The following is a 15,835-nucleotide window of genomic DNA, read 5'->3' as shown; positions in this document are numbered from 1 at the left end:
TAGAACAAAGAAACTAGGGGGAAAAGCAGGAGTGTTACTAGGACTGGACTTGCCCTCGGTGGGTGCTGGAACTGAAGCAGGGGTCCAGTCCCCACACTGGGGCAATCGTCTGGGTCAGAGGAGAAACATTTGAGGCTGAGAGTGAAACAGCTGATCTGTGGCAGCCTAAATGGAGTGAGAATCAGACAGTCCTTGCCACAGCCATACATACCCCGGACAGGGAAGCAGGTCCCCTGCAAGGCACAGCAGCTGGAAGCTGGAGCACCGGGATTGTGGAGCAATTCCAGGGTGAGGGCTGCTGTTGACTGTGGCAAGAATGACCTAGGAGACGTGAGGGAGGTAATTGTGTTGGAAAGTGCCTGTGGCAGAAAGTCAGGCAGCCATGGAAGCAAGACGATACTGCTGGAGCCATCACCATAGCCTCTCTCTCCCCACAGGCCAGCACTGGCAGTTGAACAATAGAGAGGCTGACCCTTCAAACCCCTGACTGCACTGAACTACAGAGCAGGACCCCATCCAGGGTGTTCCTCAAAGTGACTGATGCGCTGAACTACAGAGTAGGACCCTCAGCTAGCGGGGCCTCTCTCTGTGCCTGACACACTGAACAATAGCGAAGGACCCCAGGGAAGGGAGATCACTAAGTGCCTGAATGTGTGGATCTACAGAGAAACACAAGCCAAAGAGATCTTCTGATCGCCAGCTACCAGAGGCTCAAAAAAGCTTCTGATAGGGCAGTAACTCCTACAGCGGAGGCAGTCCATATCCCTGAACACTTGGTGCCGCCATGGTTCCTGTGACCCAAGCAGCTGCGCCACCTTCATGCTCAACCCTCACTGGGGCAGAGCTGCCACAGGCAAAAAAAAATTCCTGCATCTATGCACATGGCATTGCTTTGGTCGTGGCCAACTCTGCGACCCTGTGGACTGTGGATTTCCAGGCATCTCTGTCAGGGTGGTTCTCCAGGCTAGAATATTGGAGTGTATTGGCCAATATTTGTTGCCATACCCTTCTAGAACACTGTATTTATTGCTGCCCTAGCTTCCAACTATCCTGAGTGCTCAGTGTTGCCAGAAACCCTGTGACCCCAGCAGCTGTACTACCTCCGCCGCTGACCCTCACTGGGGCAGACCCAAGTCCTCTAGGGCAGCCTCAGGAACAAACCCAAGTGGACGACCCATGTACAAAGGTGGAAATAAACCACAACTGAAACCCAGGGGCAGTGTGGCTAAGAAAGAAGATCAATACCTTCCCACCAGCTGTACAAGCTGCAGATTAAATCCACACAATCAACTAGGCAGACTCTGTGTCTATGGGAGATATAAAAGGACACTGAGAGCACCCACAAAAGAAAATCCACTATTTCCTATAGCTGTGTACATTGGAGGCAAGAACACGTAGGACGAGATTAGAGTCTGAGTTGCCCCCACAGCAGGCCCAGAGTTGGAAGGCATCCCAGGAGGGCGAGGTGGAGTGTGACTCCCAGCGATGGAAAGGACACTGACAGCACTGACTCAGGAAAAATATTTACTCTTCTTATATTTTGACTTGTTCTGCAGTTTCTTTTGGACGTTTTCTTTTTCTTTTTTTTCCCCCTCTATTGTAGTTGTCAATTTTATTAGCACTATGAAATACAAATAAGCTTTTAAGGGTTTTTTTTTTTTCAGTCACACTTTTTATTGTTGCTATAAATCTCTACCTCTACATTGGCCTTTTGCAGTTTTGTGGAGTTTTCTTTTCTTTATTTAATCCCGTTTTAAAATTTTTAATTTAAAAAATTTAAACATATTATTATATTTTTCTACATTTATTAATTTGTTTGCTTTTCCTACTACCGGGGACTAGCCCCCGTTGGATCCAGGGTATCCGAAGCGTGGATGGCGTGGCAAGAGAGATATATAGATATAGAGAGAGATAAGGAGAGAATTTGCAGTTAAGAGAATAGAGGAGAGAAAAGAGGCTGATATTCCTTGGTTTACACAGAAAGCCAATAAAATCCCAGACAAGGGACTTGCACTGTTCACATAGGCCACAGGCGCCCTCTAGAACAGCGTAAGGTGCCCCCACCTTGGGGACATTCTCGAGTGGATCTTAGAAGCCCAGGGAGGAAAGTGAACTCAGATGGCCCCTGAGCTCCAGGGAATTAGCCTGAAAAAGAGATAAAGAGAGAAAGAAAGTATGACATGGGGAGGCCAAACTGGTGCAAGACCCACAACTTTATTTTCAAAGGGAACTTATATGCCTTAAGTTGTACATAGAGAATAATGAAAATACAGAGTCATGCAGGGGCAGCAGTCCTGATCCTTATCGAGACCAGGCTTTCTTTCTGCATACCTTTCTGTATGCAAAAGGTCTCAGGTGATTTACATTATCTTCTGGCCAAGAGGCCCGTTAACATTTTATGGCGCTTTTCCTTGATAAATGTTAATCAACCAGAAAACTCATTTTCCTTGAAGTGTTTTTTGTTTAATCTGCATCACCCTCAAAGTACTAAATAAAGTTACATTCCTATAGAATAAACGTGCAGTGGGTTATAACAAAGAAAGTACTTAACTCAAAGATCTAACCTGCTAATGCCAGGGCTACTACCTGGTTTTTCTCTATACCAACTATATCAACAAATAAAAGATATGAAAACTTGGCAGCAAGTATCGGCTCAACAATGAAACACTTAACCAGCTCTATTCTAATGATATTTAACTCCTCGAAAGGCTCTACATTCCTAGAATGTGTCTCTCTCTCACGGTTGGAAAGCTGTAAACAATCATGGGTAGTTGTAAAAGTCTGGATAAACCTGTCAGGCAAGTTAGAAAGCTATCAGAGGGGTTTGAATTGAAACACTCCAATTACGTCCAGGAGACTTAATAACTAGAGCTCTAAGTTAATTTTCTTCAGAGAAAGGTGGTCGGGGACAGCCCCGCATTGGTAACAGAGGAGTTAGTGAAAAATAGCAGGACAGGCAAATTCTGGTTTTGGGGTAGATGCTCGAGCAGGTCCAGGGGGTCCCTCAAGTCCTGACTCGCCTTTGCCTGTCAGGCCTCTTCCTCATGACCTTTGGCATGGGTGGGATCTCCCATGCTGCCTCCCGGCAACCTACTTTTCTTTTCCTCTTGCAGTTAATCTTTAATGAATATAAACTTTCCTTATCTGCCTTTATTTAACTTTGCATATCTATTCTTCCTTTTCTTTATTTCCTTTCCTCTCAACATGTTTATTAGTTGTTTTCACTGCTTTACTTCCCACATGGCACATTCCTTTAGTTTCATTTTTTTAGTTTGTGCTTTAGTTAGTTTGATCGTAACTGGTAGATATCATTTTCGGTTTCCTTTGTTCACTAGGTCAATCTATTGTACTTTATTTTTGTTGGACTGTTTTGATTTTGTTTATAGGTGTATATGTCTATGTGTCTGGGCTTCCCTGCTAGCTCAGAGGTTAAAGCGTCTGCCCACAATGTGGGAGATCTGGATTCGATCCCTGGGTTGGGAAGATCCCCTGGAGAAGGAAATGGCAACCCACTCAGGTATTCTTGCCTGGAGAATCCCATGGATGTAGGAGCCTGGTGGGCTACAGTCCATGGGGTCGCAAACACTCGGAGAAGACTGAGCAACTTCACTTCTTCTTCTTCTTCTTCTATGTGTATGTGTATATTCCATTAGTTTAATTATTATTTGTCTGATTTTGAAACTGCCATTTGTCTGGGGTTCATCTTTGGTTTCTCCTGTTTGGGTATTTATTTTAATCTCACTTAATGCCATAACAAACCACTTGTGGAATCTTTGTTCCTGGCCAGAGATCAAGCCCTGAGCCTTTGGAATGGGAGCACTGACTCCAAGACCCTAGATTACCAGAGAATTCCTAACACTAGAGAGTATCAAATAGAGAGAACTCTCACAAAAGAAACCACTTGAATACAAGACCCAGCATCACCCAACCACCAGTAGTACCAATGCAAGATGCCTCATCCAAACAACAAAGACAAAAATACAAACCCAATCATCAACAGACAGGATTACCACCTCACTCAGCCATGCCCAACAGAGGAAAAAAAAAACTCAGCATAAATCTCACCCTACAGGAAGCTTACACAATCCACTGGACCAATCTTAGGAGGGCAGAAACCAAAAGGAAGAAAGAGTTCAACCTTGAAGCCTAGGAAAAGGAGACCTCAAACACAATAACTTTAAAAAATAATGAAAAGGCAGAAAAATACTACACAAATGAAGGAACAAACTGGAAACACAGAAGTCCAAATAAATGAAGAAGAAATAGGCAAACTACCTGAAAAAGAATTCAGAATGATGGTAGTAAAGATGATCAAAAACCTTGAAAACAGAATGGAGAAAACACAAGAATCAATTAACAAAGCCCTAGAAGAATTAAACAATAAATATACAAACAATACAATTACTGAAATTAAAAATACTCTAGAAGGAATCAATAGCAGGATATCTGAAGCAGAAGAATGGATGAGTGAGCTGGAAAATAAAATGGTGTAAATAACTGCTGAAAGCACAATAAAGTAAAAAGAATGAAAAGAACTGAGGATAGTCTCAGAGACCTCTGGGACAATATTAAACACAGCAATATTCGAATTATAGGGGCCCTAGAAGAAGAGTAAAAGAAAGGGTATAAGAAAATTTTTGAAGAGATTATATTTGATTATTTCCCCAACATGGAAAAGGAAATGTTCAATCAAGTCCAAGAGTTGCAAAGAGTCCCATACAGCATAAACCCAAGGAGAAACCCACCAAGACACATACTAATCAAATTAACAAAGACTAAACACAAAGAAAGAATATGAAAAGCAACAAGGGAAAAGCAACAAGTAACATATAGGGAAACCCCATATGTTTAAGAACTGATCTTTCAGCAGAAACTCAGGGCCAGAAGAGAATGGCAGGATATATTTAAAGTACGGAAATGGAAAAATCTACAACCAAGACTACTCTACCTGGCAAGGATCTCATTCATATTTGATGGAGAAATCAAAAACTTTTCAAACAAGCAAAAGTTAAGAGAATTCAGTACCACCAAACCAGCTTTACAACAAATGTTAAGGGGGGACTATATAGTCAGGAAATACAAGAGAAGAAAAAGTTCTACAAAAGCAAACCCCTAACAATTAAGACAATGGCATTAGGAACATATCAATAGTTACTTTAAGTGCAAATGGATTAATTGCTCCAACCAAAAGACACAGACTGGCTGAATGGATACAAAAACAAGACCCATGTATATGCTGTCTACAAGAAACCACTTCAGATCTAAAGACACATATAGACCAAAGTGAGAGGATGGAAAAGTATATTCGATGCAAATGGAAAGCAAAAGAAAGCTGGGGTAGCAACCCTCATATCAGAAAAAGTAGACCTTAAAATAAAGAATATTATAAGAGATAAGGAAAGACTCTACATAATGATCAAGGGATCAATCCAAGAGGAAGACGTAACAATTGTAAATATCTATGCACCCAACATAGGAGCACCTCAATACATAAGATAAGCACTAACAGACAAAAAGGAGAATTTGACAGTAACACAATAAGTAGGTGACTTTAACACCCCACTCGCACCAATGCAAAGATCATCAAAACAGAAAATTAATAATGAAATACAAGTCTTAAATGATTCATTAGATGAGATGGATCTCATTGACATCTTCAGGACATTCCAGCCACCTGCAGAAGCATACACCTTCTTCTCAAGTACCCTTGCAACATTCTCCAGGATAGACCACATCTTGGGTCACAAATGAAGCCTCAGTAAGTTTAAGAAAATTGAAATCACATCAAGCATCTTTTCCAACCACAATGCTATGAGACTAGATATCAATTATGAGGAAAAAAAATGTAGAAAGCACAAACATATGGAGATTAAACAGTACATTTTAAAATAACAAAGAGATTACTGAAGAAATCAAAATGGATATCAAAAAATTCCTAGAAACAAGTGACAATGAAAACACGGCAACTCAAAACCTATGGGATGCAGCAAATGCAGTTCTAAGACATAAGCTTATAGTAATACAACCTACCTCAAGAAACAAGAAAAACATTAAAGAGACAACCTAACTTTACACCTAAAATGTAAAAAGAAGAACAGAAAAACCACAGTTAGTAGAAGGAAAGAAATCATCAAGATCTGAGCAGAAATAAATGAAAAAGAAATGAAAGAAACAATAGTAAAGGTTAATAAAATGAAAAGGCGGTTCTTTGAGAAGATAAAATTGACAAACCATTAGGCAGACTCATCAAGAAAAAAAGAGAGAAGAATCAAATTAACAAAGCTAGAAATAAAAAAGGACAGGCTACAACAGACAATCCAGAAATACAAAGGATTATAAGAGAGTATTGTGAACAATTATATAGCAAGAAAATGGATAACCTGGAAGAAATGGACAGATTCTTAGAAAAGTTTAGTCTTCAAAGAGTGGATAAGGAAGAAATAGAAATTATGAATAACCCAATTACAAGCACTGAAACTGAAGCTGTGATCAAATTTCTCCCAAAAACCAAAAGCCCAGGACCAGATGGCTTCACAGGAGAATTCTATCAAACATTTAGAGAAGAGCTAATGGCTATCCTTCTAAAACTCTTTCAAAAAACTGCAGAGGAAGAAAAACTTCCAAACACATTCTGAGACCACCATCACCCTGATACCAAAACCAGATAGAGACAACACAAAAAAGAAAACTACAGGTCAATATCACTGATGAACACAGATGCAAATATCCTCAACAAAATTTTAGCAAACAGAATTCAACAACACATTAAAAAGCTCATACACCATAATCAAGTTGAGTTTGTTCCAGGGATGCAAGGATTCATCAATATACACAAATCAATCGATGCGATACACCATATTAAAAAACGGAAAGATAAAAAACCATATGATAATCTCAATAGGTGCAGAAATATCATTTGACAAAATCCAGCACCCATTATGCTTAAAACTCTTCACAATATGTAATCAATACTATACTACCAAATGTAAGCTACAGATTCAATGTGATCCCTATCAAATGACCAATGGCATTTTTCACAGAACTAAAACAAAAACTTCCACAATTCATATGGAAACACAAAAAGACCTTGAATAGCCAAAGCAGTCTTGAGAAAGAAGACTGGAGCTGGAGGAATCAACTTTCCTGATTTCAGATTATACTACAAAGCTACAGTCATCAAGAGAGTATGGTACTGGCACAAAAACAGAAATATACACCTATGGAACAAGATAGAAAGCCCAGAAATCAACTCACGCACCTATGGGTACCTTAGTTTTGACAAAGGAGCCAAGAATATACAATGGGGCAAAGAGAGCCTCTTCAATAAATGGTCCGGGGAAAACTGGACAGCTACGTGTACAAGAATCAAATTAGAACACTTCCTAAGACCATACACAGATAAATTCAAAATGGCCTAAAAGTCTAAATGTAAGACCAGAAACTATAAAACTCTTAGAGGAAAATATAGGCAAAACACTCAATGACATAAATCAAAGCAACATCTTCTATGACCCACCTCCTAGAGCAACAGAAATAGAAACAAACATAAACAAGTGGGACCTGATTAAACTTCATAGCTTTATCACAGCAAAGGACACTGTAAGCAAGGTGAAAAGACAACCCTTAGAATGGGAGGAAACAACAGCAAATGAAACAACGGACAAAGGATTAATTTCCAAAATATACAAGTAGCTCATACAACTCAATACCAGGAAAATCAAACAATCCAATCAAAAGGTGGCAAAAAGACCTAAACAGACATTTCTCCAAAGAAGACATACAGATGGCTAACAAACACATGAAAATGAGCTCAACGTCGCTCATTATTAGAGAAATGAAAATCAAAGCTACAATGGGCTATCATCTCACTCCACTCAGAATGGCCATTGTCAAAAAGTCTACAAACAATAAATGCTGGAGAGGGTGTGGAGAAAAGGGAACGCTCTGGCACTGTTGGTGGAAATGTCAATTGATACAGCCACTATGGAAGATGGTATGGAGGTTCCTTCAAAACCTAGGAATAAAACCAACATATGACCCAGCAATCCCACTCTTAGGCATATACCCTGAGGAAACCAAAATTGAAAAAGACACATGTATCCCATTGTTCATTGCAGCACTGTTTACAATACCTAGAACATGGAAGCAACCTAGATGTCCATCGACAGATGAATGGATAAAGAAGTTGTCATACAGATACACAGCCATAAAAAGGAACACATTTGAGTCAGTTCTGATGAGGTGGATGGACCTAGAGCCTATTATACAGAGTGAAGTAAGTCAGAAAGAGAAAGTTAAATATCGAATACTGATGAATATATACCGAATCTAAAAGTTGGTACTGAAGAATTTATTTTCCAGGCAGCAATGGAGAAACAGACATAAAGAATAGACTTATGGACATGGGGAGAGGGGAGGAGAGGGGAGATGTATGGAGAGAGTAACATGGAAACTTACATCACCATATGTAAAATAGATAGCCAAGGAAATTTGCTATATCTCTCAGGAAACTCAAACAGGGGCTCTGTATCAATCTAGAGGGGCAGGAAGGGGAGAGAGATGGGAGGGAGGTTCAAGAGGGAGGAATCTATGTATAGTTATGGTTGATTCATGTTGATGTTCGACAGAAAGCAACAAAATTCTGTAAAGCAATTATCTTTCAGTTAAAAACTAGATGAATTTTTAAAACTCTAATTTTCATTACATCATTTAATGGTTAAAAAATATACAAATTTTAAAAGAACAGACTTGATTTCAATGTAACACCATTTCAAACTAACAGGTTTGCTAAGTAACACTTTAGGGACCCGAGATCATGTTTTCATTTTCATTCACTCTAATACTTGCCTGTTCATGAATAACGTCAGACAATTCTTTCACCATGTCTCTGAAATTTGATGTGAGCCCTTCATGGTATTCAATCTGATCCTCCTTCATTAACCACTCATTTAGTTCCAGTGCAATGCTGCATGCTTGGATGAACTTCCTGTAGATGAAGAGCAAAGATAAAGTGTTGGTTACTTATTACTCAAAAGTCTCACTGATCATTTAATATTTACTTTAACCACGGCTTGCCTAGAAGGAAGATTAGAATCCCATATTTTCTCACTGTGTTTCTGCTAATGTCATCTCCTAAGTCTGAAATCTCTTTTCTTTTCCACCTTTGCTTCTGGTTTCTTATCTCTTTCAAAACCTAGGTCAAAATATATACCCTCTAGGAAGCCTACCTGCTCAGTCACTTACTTGATATGATATCAGCTATGGTTGTGCTCACAGTAGTTTATCTCTGTAGATAATGTCATTTATTCAAAAATAGCTAATTTGGGGCTATGTACCCAGTACAGTGCTGGGTGTTATAGGCATGAAGTATCTGCCCTGGGTTGGTAGGAGTGGCAACAGGGAGTTGATGACTTAAAAGAATATGTTTCCATTATTTTGTATGTTTCATATGTTTAATGTCCATAATTAGAATGCAAAACTTAGGGGACAAAGTACCTCACTGACCATTTGTTCTGTATCCCTATCATAGCAACTAGTAGAATCTTTTTGTACATACCAGGCATTAATACAGAGAAGGCAATGGCACACCACTCCAGTGTTCTTGCCTGGTAGGCTGCAGTCCATGGGGTTGCTAAGAGTTGGACTTCACTTTCACTTTTCACTTTCATGCACTGGAGAAGGAAACGGCAACCCACTCCAGTATTCTTGCCTGGAGAATCCCAGGGATGGGGGAGCCTGGTGGGCTGCCATCTACGGGGTCGCACAGAGTCAGACACAACTGAAGTGACTCAGCAGTAGCAGCAGCAGCAGGCATTAATAAATATTGAATGAATGACTACTGGTTGCTCTATAACCTGAGATAGCTGATAATACAGAGATAGGAAAAATAAATGAAGTAAGTTGGGAGCAAATGAGTGGAAGTTATCTTTCTACTCACTCTGCTTTACTCATCTCTCTCTCTCTTATTCTGAATATAAACTCTTTTATACACAAAACAGATTTTTTCTACTGTGTGACCATTCAAACATGCCTTGGCTTAGAGGGACTCTCAGTCCAGAGATGATGTCGTATGCCCTAGACTGGCAGAATCCAAGTCGAACTAAGGATACAGGATAGAAGTAAGCCTATCCAACCCTTCCTACACTAAACGATCTGGAAAAGCTGTGACATGAGGTCAACCAGGCAAAGGAGGAAATCACGTAACGAATGTAGGCTTCTGTTTGTGTCACAATATCCAGAGCAATGAAGTGGTTGCCATATTTAATGCCTTGGGTCAATAGGAGATTGTTACAGTCATGCAGCAATACAGAGATCACACATTTCCTCACTACCTAAAATACCATTAGAAGGTAACTTAAACGTTATAAAAGGGAACCGAGAATTTTTTTCGAGGCACATTATTTGGTGAATATTTTGGTTCTACTTAAGAAGACAATGGAGTAAAAAAAAAAAAAATAGTGGTCTGATCTGAAAACTACAAAGCACTTACCTAAATATGTCTTTCAACGCATTTACTTTTTTGGGTGGATACTTTCTAGCTTGACTGTCATTTAAGACAGCCCTCGCTTGTGCTAATGGCCTTCATTTACCTAAATTACAAAAGGAGAAAATGAGAGTTGTCAGAATATAATTTAAAAAGTAATTTTTGCATTTCTCTTTTTAAAAAGAATACTATGTTAAAGATCCATACCAGAGAAACATATTTACTGTCTTATTATAAATTTATTTGAAAAAGATTAACTAAAGCAAATCATCTGCCAAAATTATACTCTAGCAAGGTAGTTAACACTTTCTGCTATCTAAATATAGGACTTGGCTCTAGTCAGAGGGATTTACGTTAAAGCTCTCTGACATAACACAAAATTTATAGAAACTGAACATAATGTCTTTATTGAATTAATAAAAAATGTAGAGGTTTTTGCACCCAGTCAGAGTATAAGACAATTACAATTAGTGCTTTTCCCTTATGAAAGCAAGACGTACAACAAGAAACGTTTAATACATGATTAGCAACCAACATACCTGCACTGAAACACAGCCCTGCAATTTAAGTTGGAGCTGAATCATGTCCACGTCAGCAGAAGAGCAAAGCTTTTGCAGCTCTGCAGTTTTATCTTTTATTTCATCAGTGGCAACATCAATTGGCTTTAAATGAATCTGCTGTTCATAGTTTATAGCGATCCTCTTCTTCACATATGAAAATGAGTTTGAAGCTATGAAAGATTAAGATTGACAAATGAGTTTTTAAGATAGCAAATCAAATAGCCAAATTAAAACAAAAATCTACTGTGCTTAATTCTCCCCATATTTTCTCTGGAAAATCCCTTAGAAACCAAATAGGTGCCTTATTACTTCAGGACTGAAGGAGAAATTCTCTCTGAGACGACTCAGACTAAGCATGAATTACATAATTATATATGGGAAAGGAATGGTTTATAACATAGCATGTTTGTGTAAGTGAGTGACTGAACAGCGGAACAATAAACCATTAAAACTTCAATTACATTTTCCTGCTGACCAGCTGCTGCTGGTATGTATCAAAAAAGATCATGTCAAACAAAGAAGTTATGCCAAGTCCTACTTACTAGTCAAGATTGTACGGCCTTTGCACTGTTCTTCTATACAACCTTGCTTTTTGCCTGACAATGTATAAGGAGCCTCTAAAACAAATCTGTTGATATTATGGTTTCTTTCAAACTCAGTTTTTCTTTCTGTGAGTTCTTTATCATTAAAGTAGGGTTTCACATAAGTGACTTGGATATGAGCATATTTGGGATCAAGCTCTTTGACGTTTACCTGGAAACTAAGAAAGTTTTGTTTTTTATTTAAAACAGAAGGGAAAACGGGGTACATGTAAGCTACTAACACCTCTGAGATCAACTGAGGAACAGTGTCATTGAATACACTGTGAGATGAATACACACTTGGAAGAGGTCTTTGCTCTTTCTTCAAGGATTGTCTCCTTCTGATTATTAAGAAGTTACAGAAGCCTATTTGGAGATTATAGAAATGTAGACAGAAAAAACTGCAATGCTACCACTCAGCAATGACCATCATTTACATTCTCATATATTTCCTTGTAATCTTTTTTTCTACGCATATATATTTATTGACAAACCAGAGATCATGCTGAGCATTTCCTTTTTAAAAAATTTACTTTTACTTCCTTTTATGTTACATTCAATTTCTTTTTTTAAATCTTTATGTATTTTAATTTTTTAATTTTTTAAATATCAATTTATTTATTTTAATTGGAGGTTAATTCTTTATAATACTGCACTGATTTTGCCATACATTGACTTGAATCCACCACGGTTGTACATGTGTTCCCCATATATTAAAATGGCTAACTGAACATTTGAATTCCACCTCAAAAAATACCTATTACAGAGAGGATTCTCAGAAGATGGCAGAGCACCAGACATCTATCTCCTTACAGAGACAATAGTTACACCATCATTACCTATCTGATGGAACAATTTTGGAACTCTGGAGTCTGTTGAAGACTTGCAACTTCCAGGGGAAGACTTGGACAGAAAATGACCTTAATTTTGATTTTGTTCAGTTTTAACTCTGGGCATAATGGCAGGAACCCATACCTCATCACTGAAATACTACGGCAGATAGCTCTGTGCATATTCTTATAACAGCTTGTAGGAGCCAGGATGAACAAAGACCCTGTCTTCCAAATATTGTGAATCTGTGCTATGACTGCTGATTGCTGCTTCTGATCACAGGGGGACAGTCAAGGGGGCTGTGGCCATTTTTATACCACCTCTTCCCTTTGTTGCAATGCCCTCCCACTCTGCCTAAAATGACTTTCAGGGGATTTAACAGACCAGCACCTTTCCTCTCCTCTCCTCTTCATTTTCCTCTCCATCCCCTCTTAGGAGCTGGACATCCAACACTAGACTGTTCAAAGGTAACTGCATAAATGAGGGTGACTAGAAAGTCACTGCACATGCTCAGGGGAAGGCACAGGCTCAGAAAAGATTAGAGAAGACCCCAAATTTATACCTCAGGCTGATTCTTGGGACAGACACAGCTTACAACAATTAAAAACAAAAACAAAACCCAGGAAACTCTGGGACAGGGACAGAATCTGATTTCCAGAAAGATCACAATATTAAATTCAAATGTCCAGTTTTCAACAACAAAAAATTGCAAGGCATACAAAGAAATAGGAAAGTATGGCCCATTCAAAACAGAAAAATAAACCAATAGACATTGTCACTGAAAAAAAGTGATAGGAGAGCCCCTAGAAAAAGAGATTAAAACAACAGTATTCATGATCAAAGAACTAAAAGAAGTGGTGGGAAAAGTCAAGGAAATTATGTATCAACAAAATGCCGGTATCAATAAATAGCTAAGAAAATCGAAAAGGAAACCAAAACCTTTTTTTTCAGAGCTGAAAATTACAATAACGGAAATGAAACATCACCAGAGGGATTCAAGGACACATTTCAGCAGGTATAGTCAATGTAAAGATAAGACAATGTCAAAGATGGATCAGAGGAACACAAAGGAAAAAAATTGAAGAGGACAGAGGCTATGGAACCTGAGGAATATCATCCAGCAGGTGAACATGCACACTATGGGAGTCTTTGAAGGAGAACAGAGAGAGAAAGGGGCAGGGAGGCTATCTGAAGAAATAATGGGTGAAAACTCAAATCTTATGAAAGACACAAAACTCAACAAACTCCAAGCAGGGTAACTCAAACAGATCCATGCTGAGACATATGAAAATCAAATGTCAAAAGTCAAAGCCAAAGAGAGAATTTTTTCTTTTTTAAAAAATCAATGTTTTTTAATTGAAGGATAATTACTTTACTATCGCAAAGAGAATTTTGCAAGAAGTGAGAGACAGACTTGTCACATACAAGAAATCCTGAGTAAGAGGGTCAGATTTCTCATCAAAACCTTGGAGGTCAGAAGGCAGTGGACTTTAAAGAAAAAAACAAATCTATTAATCAAGAATTCTATATCTTGCAAAACTGTCCTTAATTGTGAGGGAGAAATTAAGACATTCCCAGATAAAGAAGAGCTGAAGGAGTTCATTACCACTCAGTTCACTTCAGTTACTCAGTCGTATCCTACTCTTTGCCACCCCATGGACTGCACCATGCCAGGCTTCCCTGTTCCTCACCAACTCCCGGAGCTTGCTCAAAATCATGTCCATTGAGTTGGTGATGCCATCCAACCATCTCATCCTTTGTCATCCCCTTCTGCTCCTGGCTTTTCCAATGAATCAGTTCTTTGCATCAGGTGGCCAAAGTATTGGAGTTTCAGCCTCAGCATCAGTCCTTCCAAAGAATATTCAGGGTTGATTTCCATTAGGATGGACTGGTTGGATCTCCTGGCAGTCCAAGGGACTCTCAAGAGCCTTCTCCAGCACCACAGTTTAAAAGCATCAACTGTTCTGCGCTCAGCTTTCTTTATAGTCCAACTCTCACATCCATACATTAATATTGGAAAAACCATAGTTTGACTAGATGGACCTTTGTCAGCAAAGTAATGTCTCTGCTTTTTAATATGCTGTCTAGGTGAGTCATAGCTTTTTTTTTTTTTTTTTTGTCATAGCTTTTCTTCCAACAAGCAAGTGTCTTTTAATTTCATGGCTACAGTCAGCATCTGCAGTGATTTTGGAGCCCAAGAAAATAAAGCTTGTCACTTTTTCCAATGTTTCCCCATCAATTTGCCATGAAGTAGTGGAACGCGATGCCATGATCTTCATTCTTTGAATGTTGAGTTTTAAGCCAGCTTTTACACCACTAGGCTTGCCCCATATGAAACACCAGAGGGAGTCCTGCTGGTCACAATGAAAGAACATCAGACAGTAATTCAAAACTGTATGAAGGTCTTGGTAAAGGTAAATCCATGGGTAATTATAAAATCTAGTATTATCATAACAATAGCAACATATCACTGTTTTTTGATTGCCACATGATTTAAGAGACTTTACATTAAAATATTGTTAGTGTACAGAACTTTCCTGGTGGTCCAGTTGTTAAGAATCCTCCATCCATTGCAGGGGACGTGGGTTCAATCACCAGTAGGGGAACTAAGATCTCGCTGCAGGACGACTAAGCCAGGGCACCACAACTAAAAAAGCCCCTGTACCACAACTACTGAACCCATGTACTCTAGAGCCCACGCTCTGCAACAAAAGAAGCAATACACTGCATTAACAGAATGAAGGAAAAGAAAAACACGATCATCTCAAACAATGCAGAAAATGCATTTGACAAAATTAACACTTTTTCATAATGACAACACTCAACAAACTAGGAATACAAGCAATGACTACAATCTGACCAAGGGCCACTGTGGAAAACCCATAGCAAACACTGTATTCAATCATGTGACAGGGATAGAAATTTTCTTAGTAGCTTTTAAAACTTCTCCAAAAAGCCTAAATTCAAAAATTCTTTCTTTTCTTTCCCATTAAATATCTAGATTTCTCCAGAGAAACCTAAGGAAATAGTTGAAGTTAATTATCTGCCTAAGACAAAACATAGAAAAGAAATAAAAAGAGGTCAAGACTGATTTTAACCTTATAAAAAATAAAGTATATGGTAAAACATTCAAGTAGTACATGAGGCTACACTTGAAAAATAAATGTTTTTTCTTCTCTGTAAGACTCTAGTCTATCTCCTTAGGGATAACTATTAACACTTTTGTATCATTCCATCTATGGCTGATTCATACTGAGGTATAGCAAAAAAACCCCACAATATTGTAAAGTAATTATCTTCCTATTAAAATAAGTAAATTAAAAAGCAACTTTGCATCATTCCAGAAATTTCCTAAGCAGACACAAGTGAGTGTATGTAAA

At 38.6% G+C, this 15,835-nt stretch overlaps 1 protein-coding gene across 1 annotated transcript in view; it reads right to left on the bottom strand.

Annotated features, from left to right (window-relative positions):
* Positions 1-6,069: 6,069 nt before the first annotated feature.
* LOC138071585 (dedicator of cytokinesis protein 11-like) overlaps positions 6,070-15,835 on the bottom strand; it is a 153,320-nt gene continuing 143,554 nt past the window's right edge. Inside the window, exons 16-20 of the mRNA XM_068963100.1 lie at positions 11,586-11,796; positions 11,015-11,213; positions 10,490-10,579; positions 8,848-8,986; positions 6,070-6,075 (exon numbers count right to left, since the gene is read on the bottom strand). Of these exons, the coding sequence (XP_068819201.1) occupies positions 6,070-6,075; positions 8,848-8,986; positions 10,490-10,579; positions 11,015-11,213; positions 11,586-11,796 (645 nt within the window). The remainder of the gene's footprint in view (positions 6,076-8,847; positions 8,987-10,489; positions 10,580-11,014; positions 11,214-11,585; positions 11,797-15,835) is intronic.

This window comes from Capricornis sumatraensis, chromosome X, assembly GCF_032405125.1.
Source record: "Capricornis sumatraensis isolate serow.1 chromosome X, serow.2, whole genome shotgun sequence".
Taxonomy (NCBI): domain Eukaryota; kingdom Metazoa; phylum Chordata; class Mammalia; order Artiodactyla; family Bovidae; genus Capricornis; species Capricornis sumatraensis.
This window is presented reverse-complemented; position numbering and strand designations above follow the sequence as displayed.